The sequence below is a fragment of the Salpingoeca rosetta genome, assembly GCF_000188695.1.
Source record: "Salpingoeca rosetta unplaced genomic scaffold supercont1.16, whole genome shotgun sequence".
In the NCBI taxonomy this organism is placed as follows: domain Eukaryota; class Choanoflagellata; order Craspedida; family Salpingoecidae; genus Salpingoeca; species Salpingoeca rosetta.
The window spans coordinates 57,939-80,405 of record NW_004754918.1 but is presented as its reverse complement, the minus strand read 5'-3'; the positions used below and the strand labels follow the sequence as shown (position 1 = coordinate 80,405).

Sequence of the window (22,467 nt, the reverse complement as noted above, 5' to 3'; positions counted from 1 at the left end):
CCACACACACACACACACACACACACACACACACACACACACACACACACACACACACACACACACACACTCACACACACACACACACACACTCACACTCACGTCGTTGTGCGGGTCGCTGTTGCATTCCTGGTCATACAAGTGTGTCAACTGCGACGACAGCAAACCAGTAACCACGCAGCAGCAGGCATGCATCAGTATCTAGCACCCAACACGCACGCACACGCACACACGCACACGCACACGCAAGCACCCGCACAAGCATACACACACCCGCTTCAAGCCTTCGTTGCAGAACGCAGCAATGTCCAGTGGAACGCGAGTGGACTGAAGCCTGTAGCAGAGGTGTAGTGGGTGTAGTGGGTGTAGTGTCGTAAATGTCGCACAAGCGTCAGCAATTGGTCAGCGTGCATGCAAGCAGGCAGGTGTGGGCATGTATACATGTGCGCGCGTGTGTGCAGCTGCACAGGAAACGCACTGTCGTCGGATGTCGCGGACGACTTCGTGGAATGAGGCGTCCTTCATGCGCACTGCCCGCGTCAGCCCGGTTCTATGACCGCAAACAGAATTGTGACGGGCACTGAGTGTGTGAGCGGCAACAAACCCTGGAATGAAGAGGTGATGCCATGGAACTCAACAAGGCTCGGCAAACACAGCAAAAGCTAACACACAAACACACACACACACACACACACACACACACACACACACACACACACACACACACACACACACACACACACACACACACACGCACGCACGCACGCACGCAAACGCCTACCGCTGCATCTCAACGGCAAGTGTGAAGCAGCGACCGAAGGTCTCAATGATCATCTTGGATTTGGAGTGTGATTTGTACACGTGACACTTGTAGATGGGTGGAGACGTGGTTGTGTTGGCCGTAATGAAAGCAAACACCTGTCACCAAGAGAGACAGTGTGCGTGAAAAGGGGGAGGGGAAGCGCGGGCACGTGTGTTTGGTTGCATGAGCGAAGAGCACGAATGAGCTTTGAGGAGGGCTTACAGAAATGCATTCACACACACACACACACATACATGCAGACATGTACACGCACACGCACACTCACGCACGCACACGCGTACTTGTGGGTTGGAGGGCAGCCATGTCGCGTAGCTGATCTGGTAGAGGGCGTAGCTGTCCCTGAGCTGGCGCGTGTCAAAGTCGCGGATCTTCAGACCAGACACGGAGATGACGAGCCACGTGCGCTGCTTTGCTTCGCGGAACGCCTTGTGCGCTGCACGGACGCGCGCAATTGCCAGCAGCACGTCATCGCCGCCGCGGGCACTGGAAACCTCCGTCACACCAATGTACTGCGGTGATAGTGTTGTTGCATTGTGTGTGTGTGTGTGTTGTGTGAATGTGCGTTGCGTGTGCATGCGTGTGGTGTGTTGTGTGAATGCGCGGTGTGTGAGTGCCGCTGCGATTCGCTCAACGATTGCAGCCGTGTCAGGACAAGCGCACACGCACGTTAAGGCACTCGTTGTCATGTAACCACAACGCATCTTCAACACACACAGGCACACACATGCACACACAGGCACACACATGCACACTCGAGCACACAAGAGCATGAACACAAACACTGATGCACACTAGAGCACACAAGAGCATGAACACAAACACTGATGCACCTTGGCCTTGATGCCGATGCCGTCCATGTACGATTGCTTTTCTTGTGGGGTCATGTTGACAGGAAGCGGCGCGCCACCCATCAGCTCAGACCCCATCAACGCAAACCTCCCCTCATCGTCCTCAAACTCAGGAAAGTCCTCCTCAAACTCCATCGCAGGTGCGTGTTGGGTGGTGAGAGGTGTGCTTGCTGCACGGTGTTGCCGTGTTGGTGTGCTTGCTTTGCTGTTGCAGTCCTGCGCACTGCTGCTCAAACAAGCGGAAAATGAAAAATGTTTACTGGGGATTCCATGCACGATTACAACAGCACGCCCTCAATGCTCTGGTCCAAGCGTGCAGACGCCTCCTTCTCCCATCGCAGCGCAAGCGACAGCTCCTGATGTGGACAACGCGGCGAAAACGAAAGCAGGGCGATTGAAGTTGCCGTTGAGTGAAAAGAAAGAAAAACAGGATAAGGAAGACAACTCCACGCAATGAAGACACACTGGGCCAGGAAGGCCTCAACAAGCTTCAGTACACACACACACACACACACACACACACACACACACACACACACACACACACACACACACACACACGCACGCACACACACACACACACATACAATACACACACAATACACACACACACACAATACACACACATCATACCTGCAAGAGGGCTGCTGTTCGGTTGCGTGGTTGCTCCTGCCGCTGTTCCTGCTGCTGTTGCGGTTGTGGCTCGCGCCTCGCACCCTGCCCTGTCACGCCAGTGTCCACCCGACTTGCACTGGCAGGTCGAACAGGTGACACAGCGGCGGCAAACGGGGAAAAGGCGCCCGAAGCCACACTCACATCCATACCGCCTGCCGTCACCGCTGTACGATCAAGCTCGTCCACATGCTCGTAAGCCAGCGCCTCTTCCGCAATCATGGACGAGAGCTGGCGCAACGACTCATTCAAGCGCTGGTGTTGCTGGTGTTGCTGCTGCTGCTGTTGTCGTGAGCGGTAGCTCGGGGAGTACACATCGTCATCGCCACGACCACCGCCAGCAACCTTGGCTCGCTTCACAGGAAGCACAGCTGTCAGGCGCGGCACGGAGCCCAACTGCCGCTGCCGCTGCTCAAACACAACAGAGGTGTCACCAAATGTCTTGAGCGCCTTGCGTTTCGGAGAAACCTTTGCCGTCCAGTACCCGGCACCACCTGCTTCGGGCTGGGCTGTCGTTGCCATCGCTGATGCCGCTGCAGTGGTTAATGCTGCGATTGGGAGTGCTGCTCTGCTGGCGCCTGCTCTTGGGGAGACGGGTGTTGTCGCCATCGCAGGTGCGCGTGTGGATTTCACGGCCCTGATCGTCGCCGCAATGGCCTGGGTTGCCGTCACACCGGCTGTCGACACCTCCAACGCGCCCTGGTCGGATCGCTCGAGCGACGCGTTCAACGGCTGCACCGCAGACCGCCCCGCCTGTGCCTCCAACTCCTCGCATTCACTCTGCTCCACGTACAACACCTGATCGCTCGCCGCCATGCTCAGCGCAAGCACCACGCACGAGGCAAACTCACGCCACGGTGCAATGGCACGCTTGCCCTTCCTCAGCGTCTGCTGCGCACGTGCGCACGCCACCTGCAGCCAGCGGGTCAGCTGCTCCCCAATGCCTGCAGGCACATCTGTTTGCGCAAACGTCGTCCATGCTCGCATCAGCAGCTCCAGTTCCGCCTGGAGCGCAGGCGAGTCTTCTGGACCCACGAACACGCCCTGATGCGACGACTGCAGCACGCCGGGCAATTCAAATGTGCGCAACCACGAATGCATGGGACCATTGATTTGGTCAACAACTTGCATCAGTCGTTGCGGCGCGCCCTCAGCGAAGGAGCGCGTGCGCATCGCCTGACATACCAGCGTGCATCCCGTGGAAGGGTTGGGGGTGAGGGAGTTGCAATTGTGGCGTAGCGTGGCGCAGAGCGACTTTTGTTCCACAAAAACATCAATGCCAGACCATTGCACACAACACACACAAACAAACACACAAACACACACACACACACACACACAACCACATACACACATACACACAAACGCACGCACACCACTGCCAACCTCGAGCGCAGTTGAGCACGCTTCGCGGTGGACGTCCATGACGCCGCGGCCGGTGGGGCCATCCTGGTGCGATCAGTTTTGGTTTTTTTTTTTTGGGGGGGGGGGGGGGAGGGCGGTGAATGAAAAGTAACGGCATGCGTATTCGGCAACGGTCTCAAGGGCGAATTGAGCACAAACGTGCGCGCAGTTGATAACGCAGGGCAACAGACAAAAAACAAACAAACAAACAAACAAACAAACAAACAAATAAATAAACAAACAGACAGACCAAAAACAAACAAACAAACAAACATCCACGTAAATGTGAGTGTACCTTCTGCCATAGCCGATAGAGTTGCGTGGCAAAACATGTTTCCAAGAGATCATCCATGTGCACCTGAACAAATGAGCCCAAAAAACAACAACAAGGCAATGGGTGCGCAGGCGTCCATATGGTTGATTATTCACTTCAACGGAATCATTTACATCAGAGCATGCCAATGTATGCGAGCAAATGGCCTCCTCACACACACACACACATACACACACACACACATACACACACACACACACACACACCTGCACCACTGCAGGGAAACGGGCTGCGACGAGGGAGCGGGTGAGGGCCGACGTGATGCGGTCCACCCCAAGCTGTGGCGCGAGTGACACACGCGGACGGTTGCGTGAGTGAAAACGACACGACAAGCACAAAATGCAAAACGCACTCCACCACATCTACAATCGCAGATACGAACACAATCACAAACACAAACACGCACTCACACAACCACAACACACACATGCACATACACAACCACACATATACACGCACAACCACACACACGCACACACACACACGCACATACACAACCACACACACACATGCAATTCGCACCTGGCCAGCGCTGGTTGGGTCGCGGCCCGCTTGCTTGCAGGCAAAGACGAGATCAGCCGCGTTCAGGCCCACACCTTCCACATGCGTGAATGGGGTGTGGGCAAACAGCTTCGCAGTGACATCGCCGGGCGCCACATCATACGCGTCATACAGCACAACAATCGGGGTGCTTGCAGGCACCACGTCCAGCAGCGGTTGCAGGCGATATGCAACGCGCAGCCACGCCGCCCTGTCGTTGCTGTCGTTCGCCCAGGCAGCGTCAGGGCGATCCACCAGCGAAACGACAAGCACCGATGATGACGCAAGCACCCTCGCATCATCCTCGGGCACAAGCCCGTTGTCCTCCGTGTGAAGATGGTTCACAACGTTCACTGCAAGTGACACGGTGCAATCCGTGTGCGTGCTTTCGTCACCCTCCAGCATACTGCTTCTGCTGGTGGTGGTCTGGTCCTTGCCTCCACGATCACCCCCGTCGCCATCAAATGTGAGGCGGTGCACCGCGGATGAGCCACCATCAGCCGCAAAGGTGGACGCCAAGTCCCACGGACACTCAAACAGGTCCACGAGCGTGATGCCGACGGCAGCAGCGCGAGGTTTGACGAAGCGACGACGAAGGGCGGCAGTGATGGCGGGGATACCGACGCGAGCGGCGTTGAGGCAGCGGTGCACGGCGTGGACACGCACGCGCTGCTGCACCAGATACGCATCCGGATCAACGTCGCTCGGGTCAACCTCAACTGCGCACGTGTTGTGTGTTGTGTTGTGTGTTGTGTTTAGTGTGTGTGTGTGTTGTGTGAGTGTGTTATGTGTTCAGGGTGTGTGAGTGTGTGTTTTGTTGTGTGAGTGTGAGTGTGTGCGTGCGTGCGTGTGTGTGTGTGTGTGCGTGCGTGTGAGCTGTTGGGCATTGCAAGCGCAGCACCCTCCTGCAAAACACTCGACCACCAATCGAAAAAGCACCGGCATGCCACATACTGCCCACGCACCGATATCCGTTGTGTCCATGGGGATTGGCTTTCCTGTGATGTACGGGTCTGTGAACCGCTTGAGCCACCGCTCCCACGCCACCGCCAACCTGGAAGCACACACACACGCAGCGATGGAAAAACAAAGTGAGCAAAGAGAACGCAGCCAGGCAACGTAAGCGCTTGGGAGAATAGGTGTAGATGTATGTGCGTGCTGGGGGGAGGGAAGGGAACACAAGGTGACAACCCGTCATCATACGCTTGATGCAATATTGTTGCGTGCAAAAGAGAGGCTCAATCGCGCTTAACACCGCCGCCACAGAGAGAGAGAGAGAGAGAGAGAGAGAGAGAGAGAGAGAGAGAGAGAGAGAGAGAGAGAGAGAGAGAGAGAGAGAGAGAGAGAGAGAGAGAGAGAGAGAGAGAGAGAGAGAGAGACAGAGAGAGAGACAGAGACAGAGAGAGAGAGAGAGAGACAGACAGAGAGAGAGACAGAGAGAGAGAGAGAGAGAGAGAGAGAGAGAGAGAGAACACGTGCACATACGCATAAACACGAAAGTGACACACCTTCTTCGCTGAAAGTGCTGCACAAGCTGTTCAAACTGCACAAAGCGCTCGCACTCAACCCTGCATGGTCACATTGCACACGCAGGATGGGTGAGGTGACGGGTGGAGGAGGGGTGAACAGAGTTGACAAAACGCGCCGGCACAGCACAAGCACGCACGCAAACGCACACACACACACACACACACACAAACACAGAGAGAGAGAGAGAGAGAGAGAGAGAGAGAGAGAGAGAGAGAGAGAGAGAGAGAGAGAGAGAGAGAGAGAGAGAGAGAGAGAGAGAGAGAGAGAGAGAGAGAGAGAGAGAGAGAGAGAGAGAGAGACAGACAGACAGAGAAACACAAATACACACAACACAACAAACACAACACACGCACGCAAAGCACAGAGCACTCGTCGCCATGAACCTGATTGCGTCGCAAACGACCTCGTCGAAGATGAGAGTGGTGGCGACGCGGTTTCGCCGCTCTCGCGCCTGTAGAGGCAATGGCAGCCATGGTGGTGATGTGAAGGACGAGGGGGAGAGCGGGCAGATGATGGTGAGTTGTATCTCATTAAGCACATGAAGTAGTCCGACCGACTGATCGCAGTTGAACGCATTGCATCAATACACACACACACACGTATGCACACGCGTGTGCGCTCTCAACGCACGCACGTTAACGCACGTCATCACAATAAAACACACCTCTGCTTCTTCTTTCAGCTTTCGCTTGCGCGCCTCCTCTGCTGCCTTCTTCTTCTTTCTCTCCTTCCTCTTTCTCTCCTTTTCCTTCGCTTCCTGCTCCTTCAGCTTTGCGGCTTCCTCCTTTGCAGTGGCGACCGCTACCGGCGATGATTTCTTCTCCTTCTCTGCTGCTGTTATCATCTTGGTATCGCCTGGTGCTGTCTTCTTTGGTCCAAATAGCTTCGCGGCCGTCGACGCGGCTGTGGTTGCGGCTGTGGTCGCTGCTGCCTTATCAGCTTCAGCCTCCTCTTGCTGCTTCTGCACACCAAACCCTCCAAACGGCTTGCCAAACGCCGTCGCCGCCTGTGCTGATGGCTTCAATGCTGCTGCTGCTGCTTCCGCTGCCTTTGCTCCCTCCTCCTCCTCCTTCTCCGAAATAAGCGATGGTTTCTCTGCGTGCGGCTCCGCCTTCTCCTCCGCTGCTGCTGATGAAGGGGATTTCAACGCGAAACGTTTTGCAGTTGCCTCATCCTTGCCCTTGCCAAACACTTTGCTTGCTGCTGCTTGCGTCGACAACTTACTCGCCGCCGCCGCTGTAGTTGTGACTGGTGGTGTCCTGGACCACGCGTCCACCGATCGAGGAGCGGCCATCACCACCTGTGCCTGAGCTGCTGTCCTTGCTGCTGCTTGCATCGCTGCTGCTGGCGACGCGGCGGCGCGTGCTGCGTTGCGCCCCAGCCGCTGCCCGGCCACGAGCTCGCCAACGGAGAGCGGCTCGCTCGTGAGCGGGTCGGTCTTCAGCGCGTCAATCCAGCGGTAGCGCTGCTTGATGCGTTCAAGCACCTCTGGTATCACAATCGCGTTGTCCTTGAACACCACGTGTTCCTTGTAGATGGTCAGCCCGTGACCCTCAACAAACTCCCGCGCGTCGTCCGTGCCGTCAAACCCGAGGATGCCGCGGAGGTGGGCGAGCGGAACAGAGCGCCGACGCGACGCCGTGCACAGCTGGAACAACGCGTCCTGGCGCACCCGGTCAAAGGCGCAGGAGAGGATGCACGCCTCAATATAGGGCATGGAACGGGCAAGCTTGAAGAAGCGCGGGTAGTTGAGCAGCCCAGAGCCCTGCGATTGCCGCTTTCCGAGCCCAAGCTGCGCCACGCAGGCCACAACCTTCATCGCGCGCCTCACGTGCGCATCACGCATCAGGTGCGGTATCTTTGCAGATTGGTTTGTGGTTTGTGTTGGTGGAAGGGGTGGTGGTGGAACGTGGCACGCGTGCCGTGAGAACATGCAAATGTGTGTGTGTGTGTGTGTGTGTGTGTGTGTGTGTGTGTGTGTGTGTGTGTGTGTTGAGTTGGGGGATGTGGACGCGGGTATGCATGGATGTTACGGGGAAAGGTCGGCATGTGTGTGTGCGTGTGCGTGTGTGAGGTAAGGGTGTGTGCGATGATTGCTTGAAGAAGAGGCAACCCAGTCAAAACAGCACACACACACACGAGTCAAACACGCAATTAGGTCACTACAACATGACACCACCGCCCACGCAACTCACCACCACCACCATCATCACCATCACCATCATCATCACTCGCGCGACCACGCAACCGTGCACACCTTTCTGAGGATGGTGCCAGCATTGCCAATGGCGTGTAGGAGTTGATAAGCGCGCATCTCGCCCTCATAGGGGAGGATCTCATCAGGCGTCTTGCGCATCTCGCGGTAGTGCATGGCCAGCGTGTCGTAGCAGTCGCTCAGGCGCTGGTTGTTGGTGGTGTGGTCAACCCACTCGTCCGACAGGAGGTAGCCTGCGATGAAATGGAAGCGAATCGACATGACCATCACCTCCAGCGTCGTTGCGTTGAACACGCGCTGTGTCTTCATGTCCTTGCGAATGCTGCGCAGGCGGTCCTCCATGAAATCGAACCACTGTGAGCGGTAGTTGGCAGACTGGTTGTCGTTGATGACGGCGTTGTTCATCAGGTGATGCACCATGAACCACATGGTCTGATGCAAGACGTTGGGTGGGCGCAGCTGCCGTGGCACTTCGGGAAGGTTGTCGGCAGCCTCCTTCCGGTACTCCTTGATGGCCTTGCGGTGGTCAAAACGCTTGCACGTGCGCTCAAACGCCCACACGCCGCCCTGCCCCACCGCCCCACTACACAGGCGCCGGTACCGTTCAATCTCGGGGCACATGGTCGTGCACGTGCCCACAATCGCGCCCACCCTGGCGTCGCCGTTTGTCTGCTGCGCCTTTCGGTCCAGCACCAGCTGCTTCGCCTCCTTCTCCACCACGGCCTCCAGCCTGTTGAGCAGGTCCTTGTCCGCTGCAGACGCGGACTCGTGCTCTGCCACCAGCGGGTTTGCCGCCACCTCTTCCGCCGTCTCCTCCCCGGTGTCTCCGCTGTCGTCGGCACGCCGCTTCGGCTGCAGGCGCACACCTTCAAACCCGGGCACCGCATCGGCCGCGTACGGCTGGGGCGTGAGCGACGGTGGCAGCGGCGACAGACCCGCAACCAGTGGTGCTGTCGACGTGCTGGCTGGCCCTGGCACTCGTGATGATGGTGCTGCTGCTACCGTTGGTGGCCGTGGTGTTGTTGGCGTTGTTGCTGGCAGTGTGGCCGTTGTAGGCCTGCTGCTGCTCCTAGTGGTGGTGGTGGTGATGGCTGGTTTGGATGTGTGCAGCGTGTGCTGTGCGGATGGCGTTGGCACAGCGGCATCACCGGTCTTGCTGGCGGCCACCTGGCGCTCCTGATGCAGTTTCGACTTCAGGCGCGACGAGAGGGAAGAGGACAGAGCAGATGTCTTTGGCTTTGAAGCGCCACTGCTCTCCACTGCTGCCGCTGTTGTTGTCGTTGCCATTGTTGTTCCTCCTGGTTTTGTTGTTGTGAGTTTGGATGCTGGTGCGTTGGCGAGAGCAGTTGAAGCGGCGGGTTTCGTGGATTTGCCAAACAAGGTTGATGCCTTCCCTTTACCAAACCTTGGGCCCGCTGTCGTGGCAGCCGTGCTGCTGGTGGGGGTCGAGGTGGTGGTGGGTGGTTTGCCAAAGAGGCCCTTTGCCTTGGCGGCCACGCCTGATCTAACATCGCCACCAATCTTCGCCGACTTTGCTGCTGCTGCTGCTGCTGTTGCTGCTGTTGATGAGGATGACGACAATGGTGGCAGCGCATGGGGCGTTGCATTCGATGTGGGTGATGCTGAAGTTGCTTTGCCACCAAGCCGTCCAAACACACCGCCGCCACCAGCGCCACTGCCTGTGCTCGGTGCTGTGCCCGTGCCAAACCGCGGCTTGGACGTGACAGGCGCTGGTAGCGTGGTCTCTTCGTCATCGTCCTCCACCTCGACTTCTTCATCTTCGTAGTGGGTTCCATCGCCTCCCTCGAACTCACCTTCGTAGGCTTCATCTGCATCGTCATAGCCATCATCCTCGCCATAATACTCGCCACCACCATCAGCATACCCGGCGCCATAATCCTCCTCCCAATACGCGCCATCATCACCACCCTCTCCACCCTCCTCCACGTGCACATCGCCTTCTTGTTCTTCTTGTTCGTACTGCTCTTCGTCACCGTCGTCATGACCACCTTGCTCCTCTCTGCTGCCGAGCCTGGCCAGCATCCCTCCTCCCTTTGCTCCCCCTGCACGTGCGCGTGTGCTGCGCGGAGGCGATGGGTCCTTTGGTGCGAGTCGAGCAAAGATGCCAGAGGCACCACGACTGCGTGCCCTTGGCTGCTGCTGCTGCTGCTGCTGCTGTTGTTGTTGTTGTTGTTGTTGTTGTTGCTGTCGTGGTGCCGCTCCTCGTTTGCCTTGTCGCCCTTGCTTCTTGTATTGCTGTGCTTGCTGTTGCTGCTGTGTAACGTACATGTCTTCATCGTCTTCAGCAACCTTTTCGACATCCACATTTTGACTGGCCGGCGGCTGCTTGCTGCGGGGTGGCCGGGAGCGTTGCTGCTGTTGCTGCCGCTGCTGTTGCTGCTGTTGCTGCTGTTGCTGCTTGGGTTTGCCAAACAGCGGCTGCTTGGCTGCCTGTGCCTGTGGCTGGCCTGTTGCAAGTGAGAACACGATTGACTGGTGATGAGCATTTCAAACACGCATGCACACACTTGCGCGGGGTTGGCATGGGGACATATGGAGGCATGCGGAGGCATGATCACCAAGCAGACAGGCAGGCAAGCAGGCAACTGCACACACACACACACACATGTATACGCACACACACACACACACACGACAGCACAACCACGCACACGCACACACACACATGCATACACACACAAGGCACCTGAAGTGGTGGCACCGAAGGAAGGTGCGGGCTTTGAGGCCGTGCTTCCAAACAGCGGCTGGCCTGGCTTTGGTGCTGGCGCCACGGATGAGCCAAACTGTGCCTTGCGCATGAGCTTGCCTGTGGGCTTGATTCCGCCAAACGTGGGCGTGGTGCCCTTGCGGCCGCCACCAGGTGCGGGGCCTTTCCCCATCTGTAAAGTCGTCTTGAAGAGCGGCTGGCCCTGCGCCACACTCGCTGTCCCGGGCGCTGTTGCACCAAAGGAGGGCGCCTTGAACGAAGTCGCCCCATTGTTGCTGCCACCGGTGGTGCCGCTTGGACCAGAGCCAAAGGAAGGGCGGGGTGGGGCCCATTGGCCGGCAGGCTTGCCAGACGCAGGGGCGGTGAAGATGCTGCTGGTGGTCGCCTGCTGGCTCGGGGCGCCGGACTGGCTGCTACCGGTCCTGCTGCTGTTGCTGCTGCTGCCAGTGCCGCCAAACTTCAGTGGCGGCCGCGAGAACATCGTGGGGGACTGGTGCGAGGTGACCCACGCGCCAGGGAGGTGGCAATCGCACGACCGCTGTCACTCCACTGGCAGGCACGGCCGTTTGCGATCAAATGAGTGCGGCAACAAACGGGAATGGTTGTTGCAACTGTTGGTCGTGCTGCGTGTGGGGGCTGCGGCGAACGATCCGCACCTTCAAGAAGTGAGCAAGCAAGCAAGCCAGCAGTTGGTGTGGGTGGCAGTGGAACAGAGAGATGGCGTGAGCGTCCAAGGGGAAAGAGCACGCAACAAGGGAGCAACAAGGGACAGTGCCCAAACGAAGGAACCTCTTCATTGGCACAAACAACATGCGCACAACGCAACATCAAGAGAAGGCAGCGTGACCAACACATACGCGCGCACACGCGCACGCGCACGTACGTATGCTCAGTCACATGTCACAACAAGCACCAGCACACCTCAAAGCAGTTCGTTGGTCGCAACTGCCACACGTTGACTAGAAGAAGAAGAAGAAGACAAGACGAAAAACGCTAACGAAAAACGCACACACACACCCACACACACACACACACACACGAAGAAAGAAAGAAAGAGCGGCGCTCAGTTGCGTGTGTGTGTCAGCCATCTTCACATTGGAACGATCTGCACTGTGGTGTTGTGTTGTACGTACAGCTCAGCGGTGAAGGCTTGGACGAGATTGTCAACGCGTGCACCAAGTGGAGGAGGGAAGGAAGGAGATCGCCAAGATGGTGCTGAGCGAGGAAACCCGCGAGAAGGCCATGCGCTTCATGTACGTGCTGTTGTGTGTGTGTGTGTGTGTGTGTGTGTGTGTGTATCTGTGTTATTGTGTTTGTGTCTCTGTGTACGTCTGTCTCTGTATCTGTCACACACACGCACACACACACACACTCTCTCTCTCTCTGTCTTGAGCCCCTCCTTGACTCGCTCCCTCATCTTCAACGCGCCTGCACCCTCGCCATCTCGTTCCCTTGCGCCTTGTTTTCACCGCAGCTACGAGCAGTTGAACAGGCATTTCGGCCACATGCTGTCGCAGGAACAAATGACCCAAGATGTTCAGCAAGCAGAGCTGCAAGCTGCTCAGGAGAGCAACCAGCAACCCGAGGTCAGCGACTGTGCGCGCACTGACTTGTGTTTCTTTGCAGCTCACGATGTGCCGCATTTGTCCTTCTCCCGTGTTGCATTTCGTTGCTCACACACACACACACACACATATGCACGCGCGCTTGTGCATCCACGACAGGCCTACAAGAAGGCGATTGAAAAGCATTTGAAGCTCACGTTTGGTCGTTATGGTGAGTGGCACTCTCCAACACGCCTACAGTTCAGGCTCGTCCTTGTACTTCACACACGCTCACACACATACACACACACGCACGCACACACACACACACACATATTCACACTCACACTCACACTCACACATGCACACACTCGCTCACACCGTGGTTTTGCGCCTTTGTCCTTGGAACAGCACATCAGCGACAGCGGCAAAAGCCCGCGCCACCACCGGCCAGTATGAAGCAGCCCCCAGCAGGACCACCACCACCGCCACACCAGCAGCAGCAACAGCCGCCGCCTCAGCGTCAGCCACAAAGAGCGTTTGCCCCCGGCTTTTCGCAGCAGCAACCGCAGCCTCAAATGCAGGCCCCACCACAACAGCCACAACAACAACACTTTCAACAACTCCCACAGGCACGCCAGCCACCGCCACAGCAACACCAGCAGCAGCAGCCACCACAACACCAACAGCCCGGGTTCCTTGGCGCCGCCGCTCCACAGCGCCGCGCGCCGGTGATCGACCCAAGCATCCAAGCAAAGGTAGAGTACATGTGTGTGTGTGTGTGTGTGTGTCTGTGGACGAAGGCGCGTAAGTACACTGCTGGCTCGCTGCTGGCTCACTACTGCTGGCAACCAATGACTGACAAACCACCCCATGCATTCAAACATGTGCATGCACGCGCCCCACAGCTGAGGCAGCTCGAACCACTGAAGCAGTACCTGACGGTTGCGCTTGTGAAGAAGTCGTTCCCTCCCATCGTACACGAGCGACTGGCTCGTTATCGCCAACTCCTCTCCAGCGCCCGTATCCAAGCCGGCCACATCCCGTACGCGCTTGCTTGCTTTCTTGCTTTTTCCTGTGCTTTCCCTATGCCCTGCGTGCATCGCTTGGTCTGCTTTGTACGTGTGTGTGTGTGTGTGTGTGTGTGTGTGTGTGTTTCTGTGTCTGCCTGCATGTAAGGGCGTCTTTTTTTTTGTCTGTGTGCATGTACGTGCATCTGTGTATGTGTGTGTCTGTTGAGATTGATACGCACCTCCAAACACGAGCACGAACACCAACACGCCTTTTCCTGACATCTGTTACCGTACATAGGACTTTGGAGCAGCTGAATACCCTTGAGCAACAAATTAATGTCTTGATCAAGGTCCCTCTAGCATTCGGTGTTCGATCATGCAGATGCATATATGTGGGTGTGTGTGGGTGTGTGCATGTGTGCGTTCATTCCTTTCGCCGTCCCTGTCTCACCCTCACACGCCCCTGCTGACTATTTTAATTCCTGCCACGTGTCACCAAATCCCGTTTTCGCTTCGCGTCTTGTAGAGGCAGAGTAAGTGTATCGCGTGTGTACGCCGGGACCCACGCATGCTGCCATCACGTTTTCACGCTGTCTTGTACGCCTTCAAGCGCTCATACAATACCAGCCTCTGCCCATCTTACAGCAATCTTGTCTCACACACGCATCATCATCATCACCGCCACAAACAACCAATGTGTCCGCACCTTCAGAAGAGATGATTGCGAAGCAGCAGCAGAAAAAGCAGCAACAACAGCAACAACAGCAACAGCAGCAATTACCGAACGTCTCCATGGCATCGCAAGCAGTGCCTCACCCACAACAGCACGCACAACCACAACAGCAGCGATACGCGCAACAGCAACAGCCACAGCAGCAGCAGCAGCAGCAGCAGCAGCAGCAGCAGCAGCAGCAGCAGCCACGTGCGCCACAAGTGCCACAACAGCAACAGCGACAGCAGCTGACACCGCAACAATTCCAGCAGTTACGACAACGACAACAACAGCAACAGCAGTTGAAGCAACAGCAGTTGAAGCAACAACAGCAACAACAACAACAGCAGCAGCAGTTGAAGCAGCAGCAGATGCCGTATGGTGGGGTGGCCACGAGTTCGGCACAGGCGATGCAGCGCTTGGACCCGCATCAGCAGCAGCTGAAGAGAGAACGCTTGCTGGAGCGCATGGCACCAGGTCATGCACAGCAACGGCAGCAACAGCAACAACAGCAACAGCAACAAAGACTGCAGCAGCAACAAAGGCAGCAACAACAACAACAGCAGCAGCAGCAGCAGCAGCAGCAGCAGCAACAGCAACAGCAGTTTCGCCAACAGCAGCAGCAGCAACCGTTCACGGCCCAGCCGTTCACGTCGCAACCATCGGCGCCGCCACAAGCAGCGCCGGCACCACCACAGCCACAGACTTCACATGCACCACAGCCACAGACTTCACATGCGCCACAGCCACAGACTTCACATGCACCACAACAGCAGCAGCAGCAACAACAACAACAACAACAACAACAACAACAACAACAACAACAACAACAACAACAACAACAACAACAACAACAACAACAACAACAACAACAACAACAACAACAGTTCCAGCCACCGCAAGCGAAGCGGGCGCACACGATCCCCGTTTCTGCCAATGCCCTTGCTGCCATGTCCCCATACGACGCCGCTGCCAGCCCGCGCGATGTATGTCGAGTCTAGTGTCCACCGATTAGCTGCATGGTTCTGCTTGTTTTGCTGTTCGTATTGACGATGTTGCTATTTGTGTGCGTTCCATGATCTCACGCAGCTCTCCCTATTCCACCTCGCACACACGCACGCACACACACACACGCACACACACGCACACACACACACACACACACACACACACACACGAACACGGCACATGCCAGGTCCTGGACCAGAAGTTCACGCCGGGCACACCCGGGCAGGAGGCGGCGCGCGCTGCATTTGTGCGGGCGCAGCGAGAGGTCGCGTACAGCGCATTTGATGGCGACAGCGACGATGAGCAGCTTGTACAGATGCCCGCACTCGTCCAGCCACTCGCTCCGGTCCGTCAACCTGCCTTTGTGTGCGTATGTGTGTGTGTGTGTGTTTGTGTTTGTGTTTGTGTGTCTGTGTCTTGTTTTCTCACATTCAACGACGACTCATCGGTGTGTATCATCAACCTGCGTCCTCTCGTGCAGAGTGCGAGCTTGTCCGAGGTGGTTGTCAAAGAGATGCAGACCCTGCGGGAACTTGGATTCAATGTCCAGCAGAGCGGCATCAGCAGCGTCCGCGTCGCTGCTGAGAATGGTGAGAACATCATGCTCCCGTTGTTGTTTAAGTTGTTGTTTAAGTTGTTGTTGTTGTTGTTGTTGTTTAAGTTGTTGTTGTTGTTGTTGTTTAAGTTGTTGTTTAAGTTGTTGTTTAAGTTGTTGTTGTTGTTGTTGTTGTTGTTGTTGTTGTTGTTGTTGTTGTTGTTGTTCCCTTCCTCATGTGTGAACACATGTTATGCGACTCGCTCACTCCACTACCATCACCGCCACCACCTCGTCAGCATCGATCGAGGTTTCCCTCGGTCGACACGGCGAGCCGACCTCAGCGACAGTCGGTGGTCCGGAGCCAGGTGAGACGCGTGCTCGTGCGTGCGTATGCTTGCCATTTCCTTTGTCTCCCTTCATGTTTTGGCTTTCCTTGTTTTGCTGTTGGTGGCAATCAATCACATCATCCTACCTCTATCCTACCCCTACTCCCTTTTGTGCTGGTGCTGGTGCTGGTGCCGGTGTTATTGCTGTTCCTCCCACCTACCGCCTCTCACCACCACCACCACCACCCCTGCAGCGTCCGATGAGCAGACCGCGGCCCAGAAGATCGTTGACGACGTCATCGCATCCAAATCCATCTTGAATCTGCCCATGCTCGTCCAACTCTGGGTGAGTTGCCGCCAGTCTCCTGATTCGTGAGGCTGTGGTGAAGGCGGCGGTGTTGTGTGTTGAAGCTGTATGCTGCATGCTGCTGGCTCCTGGTTAGTTGCTGCTTCGCACACCACTCACCGAACGTGCACACACACACACACACACACACACACACACACACACACACACACACACACACACACACACAAGACGGGGACGCTCGTTGACATGCCAGGCGCGTGCTAGAGTACAGGCGGAGACGTGGTGCTCGTTGCTTCCGCGCTCTGTACACGTGTATGCATTGATGTGAATATTTTCGCTTCCTTTCGTTCTTTACATGCGTGTGTGTGTGTGTGTGTGTGTGTGTGTGTGTGTGTGTGTGTGTGTGTGGTGTGTGTGTGTGTGTGTGTGTGTGTGTGTACAGTCGTGGGTGTTCGTGCTTTTTCCTACAAGTTCAACTAATCTGCTTGCTTAAAGCCCTGCCCTTCCCTTTCTCGTGGCATTGCATTCCTGCGCTCGGTTCGCCCCAGACGCGCGTGCGAAGGGTTGACTTGGCTCTACTGAAAGACCGCACGAACAGCGGCGCAACGTAAAACTTCCACAGCACTGGGAAAGAAGGGAGTGCTCTCTTGTACGAGGTGGGGGGAGGGCAAGAACATACACGAAACGAGGGGATGAGTGGGGTGCACAGTACAGAAAGTGCCACAACATCAACAACAATGACAGCCGACCACGGCAAGGAGATGAACAACACAACAACAAATGGGTGAACGGCATGGACGGAATGCAGAGCGAGCACGCCTGTTCAACTTGAAACGCGATCAGACGGATGTCTCAGTGTCGGCGTTTGGCTGTGACAGTTCGCGTGGGCACGGCACGTAAGAACCTGTGGTTTCCCAGCGGAGGTACCCGGCATTTGTGAGCGGTGAGAAAACAAACACAGGCGGGCATGCATTGCACCAAAGAAAAAAAAACATGGGGCAACAACGAAACGAGCAATGCCAAGCCACACAACACACATACACACATGCACACATACACACACACACACACATACACACACATACACGCACACGCACACGCACACACATACATATGCATCCATACACATATACACATATGCATCCATACACATACACGTACACATCCACACACACACACCTACACAACGCACGCACCTTGGTCCCTGCGGTCACGCGGCGGGCGGCAAAATCCTGCACGACCGTTGGAGCGGTCGTCGGGGAGCGGGTAGTGCGCGCGGAACAAATCGATGATCTTGGTGTTGAGGCGGCACTGCTTCTTCGCAAGACTCGCAAACTCGTCCAAGTCAATTGGGCCCACACTGGCAGCCTGTGCGCAGTTGATGTTGCAGCAATGTGACGTGATGTGAGGGGGTGGAATGAACGAAAGTGGGAGTCGACAAGAGGGGTGATGTACACTTGTACAGACAACGTGGAAGGCAGATGAAACAGACGAGTGCACAAGGGGAACAACACCACGACAACAGCACTGTGATCTAGGCAATAGAGAGCGACACACACGCACAGAGAAGTGATTGCGTGCACACTGCTGCCGTCAGTGGACAACCAACAGCCCAGGTGAGGACTTACGTTGCCAGATGTTGTCGTGGCCACGACGCCTGTTTCCACAATGTTCAGCCACGACTGAAGATAGTGGAAGGCGTCAAAGGCCTGGCGCTGTCCAAGAAGATACACCAGCATCAGCCCACCCCACTGCGTTGCGTAGTGTATGAGTGAGATAGTGTGTATGTGTTGTGCATATGTAAATGTTGTGTCATGAGAACAAGCAGCGGAAAACAGATACATACGCACGCACACACACACACACACACACACACACACACACACACACACACACACACACACACACACACACACACACACACACAGACGTACGTGGAGGCCTTCGCCAAAGAGCGCCTGGGTGGTTCACAAAAAGAACGACCGTCATTCATTCACAAACATGTGCGGACCTTGACGAGTTCGGCAACAAACGGGCGCACGACGGTGTGGAGCGCAAGTCCGACTGTCTGACTCAGCTCGTTGATGAGGGCGCCCATGTTGTGCGGTTTCACTGCAAAGGACCACGAACATGAATGGTGGAGAAGTTGTGGACAAGGGTACCGATGGCAAGGCAAAGGAGACATACAAAGACATAAGATGATTCAAGACTCACACGAAGCGCATACATCGCACAAAGCGCGCATGTGCAGCAGAATGAGTGCTAGGAATAAGCGCTCACCAAGGCGAACGACGGCAGCGGCATGCTCCACTCTAAAGGTGCGCTTGGTCGTGTCAAGCAGCGTCTGTCACACCATGTGCATGTGTGTGTGTGTGTGTGTGTGTGTTTGGTTGGAGCGTTGTTGTGAGTAGGTGCGCAACAGGGATGGCGCATAAAAACGACACGCACAGCTTCAGGTGATGCAGCAGCAGCCGCAGTACATGTGCACATGGACTATTTACATGTCTCACCTGCATGGCGTGGGCGAGCGCCTTGCTGCCGAACATGTGCACGTTCGAAATCTACAAAGCAGCACACATAGAAGTAAGCGTGTGTTTGTGTGAGAGAGTGAGAGCGACAGTTTGTGTGTGTGTGTGTGTGTGTGTGTGTGATGAGTGTTCTTGTGGTGCCTGCAAGCAACAACAAAGGGCAATCTACAAACCTTTGTTGCTGGGTCACGTTCTTGCTGATCAGCAAACACGAGGGCTGGTCGGAAGAACTCTGTTGTTTGAAGTAAAAAAAAACCGAGGTGTTGATGATGAGACGTCATTGTGAATTGCGGACAGCAGACGTCCAGCGCAAACACACACACACACGCACACACGCGCGCGCGCACACACAATGTGCACAGCAAGCAGAAACAAGTGCAAAAGCACACACCATTCGTTGCTGAGTCGAATGCAAAGTTTGCAGTGAGATCAGACAGGAGCTCAAAGATGATCTTGTGCTCAATGCGACCGTGGTTCGATGCCGGGTTCACAGACCCGTTTTGTTCTGGGAAACATAGTGTACATGTGTGCGTGTGTGTGTGTGTGTGTGCGTGTGTGTATGTGTGTGTGTATGTGTGTGTGTGTGTGTGCGTGTGTGTGTGCGTGTGTGCGTGTGTGCGTGTGCGTGTGTGCGTGTGTGTACGTTGTGAGCTTGTGTGACCACGAGTTCTGTGTGTCCAACTGGCAGCGACAGATATCGATAGGCGCTACGGCGTACGGGCACCAACAGCCCACGCCATCATAGGCTGCCGCACCTTCCAGCATGTCTTCAAAGGGCGTCAGCGAAAAGTGCTCCGACATGAACCTGGCATGAACCACACAAGAGCATTTGTGGATGGACGACACATGTGAGCAAGCGACCACGTGTGCGTGTGCATGTGCGTTTGAAAACAGGTTGGTGGGCGGCGGTGATACGGGACATAAATACAATCTCTGTTATCACAATTCACATGCAACCACGACAACAAGCCATCCACACGAACACCAGTGCACTGACTTGTGTGCGAGGCGCTCGATTTCAAGGGCGCGCTCAAATGCGACGATGGAGCGGATGTCCTCGGCCTCAAACACCTGGATTGCCATTCCAATCGATCGCTTCATCAGCGCATCCAGTCCCTTCAGAGGCAATGCACACACACACACGCGCGCGCGCGCGCGCGTTTGTGAGTCGCTGACACGTGAAGGAAATTGTGCAGAAGGAAGGCACGGGGGGGCTTGTGCGAGTGGGTGTGGAGAAAACAAATGACTGCCACGAAAGAGACAGTAGCAGCGGCTGACGGTTGCTTGCGTACAGAAACACACGCACATACACACACCTGCTCGATGAGGTTGTTGACGTCGATGGAGCGGCCGAGCAGCCGCACGTGGCGCTGGTTGAGGAGACCGTGGAAGCTCGTCTCGTATGCATCCAGCGACGACGCGTGGCTCTGCACACAAGTCATGTTGTCACGTTGGCCGTGTGTTGGCAGCATGGCAACGCATGGTGAGGATTGCGCAATGAACATATCCCACACCTCTTCGTATGTGGGTGCAGAAAACGCATTTCTGTCGGTGTTGACGCATTGTTGCGAGCAGCAACACGCTGCTGCATGCCCAGGTGTCCACCCTTCGCCGTACCTGCAACACCGAGGACTCTTTGGCCTCGCGAGCGAGCATGATGCTCGTGGCCTTGGCCTTGAAGTTGACAAACACCTGCTCGCCAATGTGGAACACTGCAACGGCAACAGATGGGAGAAATGCGTGAGTGACAAACGAGATGTACTGCACACATGCAGACACACACGTACATGCACACGCACACGCATAGAACCACACATGCATGAAAACACGCGCATGCCACGTGGAGCCAAGCAGACATGGCGCCTGTTATTAAAGCTGCAGTGCCGCTGCACGTACTGAGTTGATCGAAGCACAGGTTGACTTCCGCCTCAATCTCGTTGTAAAGCGTCTGCGACTTGAGCTTGAAGAGGGCGTGCTGCGCTGCTGCGTTGTACAGCTCAAGTGGAATGAGCGTGTGCTCGTGCAGTCCGCGCTCGGTCATGCCGGTCGTTGTCAGGATCCACGGAAGAGAAAACTCCACAGGAAACTAAGATGTGCGTGCATGTGCATGTGTGTGCGGTATTGTGCGTGTGCGTGCGCGGTGAGTGTACGTGTATGTACGTATGTGTGTGTGTGTGTGTGTGTGTGTGCAGGGAGGTACGCTGCGTTTAGGGTACGCTGCGTTTAGGCGTTGTGTTGTTTGGCGAATGTGGAATGCGACAGGTTCAGAGCTCGCCCGCGCTTATGTTCACGCAAGTTGTTGCAACCAAATCGCACAGTCATCACGTGAATGCGCACCTGAATTTCCTTGGCAAGCTCAAGGTGGAATTCCTTGTACCAGAGGGACGACAGGTCCGTGCACTGCCGACAAAAACGCGACAAAGCAGTGTGATGAGAGAGGGGTATAAGCACATGCGCAGGTTGCAACACGCACCACATGCACGTAACACCCAATACATGAATCACAGCGCGCAACACAAAACACAAGAAAGTACGACACGCACACATGAGTTTGTGTGTGTGTGTGTTCGGACCTGCTCCAGCGTGCGGTGGAAGTTGAGCATGTCGTGAAAGTCGAGCATCTGCGCCATCAGTGACTTGAGGGCGTCCGTCTGCTGTGGCGACAGGTCTTTGGCCTTCAGGAGCCCCCCACTCTCAAAATGCACTGCAAGGAACAGGGTTGGTGGGTAACGGGAGGGTGCGTGTGTGCATGTGGTCGGATGAAGTTGACGGTCAAGAAAGCATCGGAATCGTCTTCAGGATGATCTCGCCAATGATGCACAACGACAGGCAGGGAATGCAACGCAATGTTGTTGTTGTTGTTTAAGTTGTTGTTGTTGTTTAAGTTGTTGTTGTTGTTTAAGTTGTTGTTGTTGTTTAAGTTGTTGTTGTTGTTTAAGTTGTTGTTGTTGTTTAAGTTGTTGTTGTTGTTGTTGTTGTTGTTGTTGTTGGTCGTCCACACACACACACACACGCACACGAACCCACGTACACACGTACGCACACACGTGCACATACACGTACGCACACGTGCTGTGCTGCATGTTCACGCGACGTACAGATCTGGGTGAGGGCGGCTTGCAGGTAAAAGAGCTGGGTTGACGTTGGTCCGCACTTGCGCACGGGAAGCGCAATGGCCGCATCTGGGATGATGGCTTGGCGCGTCATTTTCTTTGCATCGCGCTTCGTCGCGGGTACATGCACCTGCAAAGTTGAAAACAGGCCGAGATGATGGAGTAATGCAACGTAAATGTAACCCGAATGATGTTAGATGAGAAATGCACACCCCTTTTGATTCATGTTGCAAAGAGAGTCAACAAGTCCGCAGCTGTACACACGCGGCACGGAAGCAAGG

The 22,467-nt window shown here is 55.7% G+C and overlaps 4 protein-coding genes across 4 annotated transcripts in view; 1 reads left to right on the top strand and 3 right to left on the bottom strand.

Moving 5' to 3' along the window:
- Positions 1–1,907, bottom strand: part of PTSG_07005 (uncharacterized protein) — a gene marked incomplete at its 3' end in the record, with an annotated part of 2,444 nt that extends 537 nt beyond the window's left edge. Inside the window, exons 1-6 of the mRNA XM_004992357.1 lie at positions 1,654–1,907; positions 1,105–1,332; positions 782–918; positions 479–550; positions 274–334; positions 103–150 (exon numbers count right to left, since the gene is read on the bottom strand). Of these exons, the coding sequence (XP_004992414.1) occupies positions 103–150; positions 274–334; positions 479–550; positions 782–918; positions 1,105–1,332; positions 1,654–1,806 (699 nt within the window). The 5' untranslated portion in view covers positions 1,807–1,907. The remainder of the gene's footprint in view (positions 1–102; positions 151–273; positions 335–478; positions 551–781; positions 919–1,104; positions 1,333–1,653) is intronic.
- A 42-nt stretch (positions 1,908–1,949) lies between these two features.
- PTSG_07004 (uncharacterized protein) lies at positions 1,950–12,110 on the bottom strand (the record flags this gene model as incomplete). The annotated part of the gene is made up of 13 exons (XM_004992356.1): positions 12,016–12,110; positions 11,074–11,750; positions 8,409–10,834; positions 6,816–8,009; positions 6,535–6,602; positions 6,130–6,189; positions 5,587–5,675; positions 4,604–5,340; positions 4,288–4,359; positions 4,043–4,105; positions 3,730–3,792; positions 2,305–3,519; positions 1,950–2,027 (listed from the first exon to the last, which is right to left on the bottom strand). The coding sequence occupies exons 2-13, from the start codon at positions 11,573–11,575 to the stop codon at positions 1,950–1,952; spliced, it is 6,567 nt and encodes a 2,188-aa protein (XP_004992413.1). The 5' UTR covers positions 11,576–11,750; positions 12,016–12,110.
- PTSG_12520 (uncharacterized protein) lies at positions 12,098–16,611 on the top strand (the record flags this gene model as incomplete). The annotated part of the gene is made up of 12 exons (XM_004992355.1): positions 12,098–12,347; positions 12,569–12,680; positions 12,819–12,870; positions 13,050–13,396; positions 13,547–13,683; positions 13,950–14,001; positions 14,178–14,184; positions 14,364–15,349; positions 15,559–15,717; positions 15,853–15,961; positions 16,206–16,274; positions 16,490–16,611. Exons 1-12 carry the CDS (start codon positions 12,304–12,306, stop codon positions 16,609–16,611), a joined length of 2,196 nt encoding a protein of 731 aa, XP_004992412.1. The 5' UTR covers positions 12,098–12,303.
- Positions 16,612–17,041: 430 nt separating this feature from the next.
- The window catches only part of PTSG_07003 (uncharacterized protein), a 10,553-nt gene continuing 5,127 nt past the window's right edge, over positions 17,042–22,467 (bottom strand). Inside the window, exons 14-30 of the mRNA XM_004992354.1 lie at positions 22,172–22,316; positions 21,647–21,777; positions 21,411–21,473; positions 20,970–21,159; positions 20,691–20,785; positions 20,390–20,500; positions 20,071–20,189; positions 19,829–19,878; positions 19,465–19,578; positions 19,247–19,305; positions 19,056–19,106; positions 18,826–18,889; positions 18,557–18,657; positions 18,480–18,503; positions 18,174–18,296; positions 17,742–17,913; positions 17,042–17,449 (exon numbers count right to left, since the gene is read on the bottom strand). Coding sequence (XP_004992411.1) covers positions 17,385–17,449; positions 17,742–17,913; positions 18,174–18,296; positions 18,480–18,503; positions 18,557–18,657; positions 18,826–18,889; positions 19,056–19,106; positions 19,247–19,305; positions 19,465–19,578; positions 19,829–19,878; positions 20,071–20,189; positions 20,390–20,500; positions 20,691–20,785; positions 20,970–21,159; positions 21,411–21,473; positions 21,647–21,777; positions 22,172–22,316 — 1,677 coding nt within the window. The 3' untranslated portion in view covers positions 17,042–17,384. The remainder of the gene's footprint in view (positions 17,450–17,741; positions 17,914–18,173; positions 18,297–18,479; positions 18,504–18,556; positions 18,658–18,825; positions 18,890–19,055; positions 19,107–19,246; positions 19,306–19,464; positions 19,579–19,828; positions 19,879–20,070; positions 20,190–20,389; positions 20,501–20,690; positions 20,786–20,969; positions 21,160–21,410; positions 21,474–21,646; positions 21,778–22,171; positions 22,317–22,467) is intronic.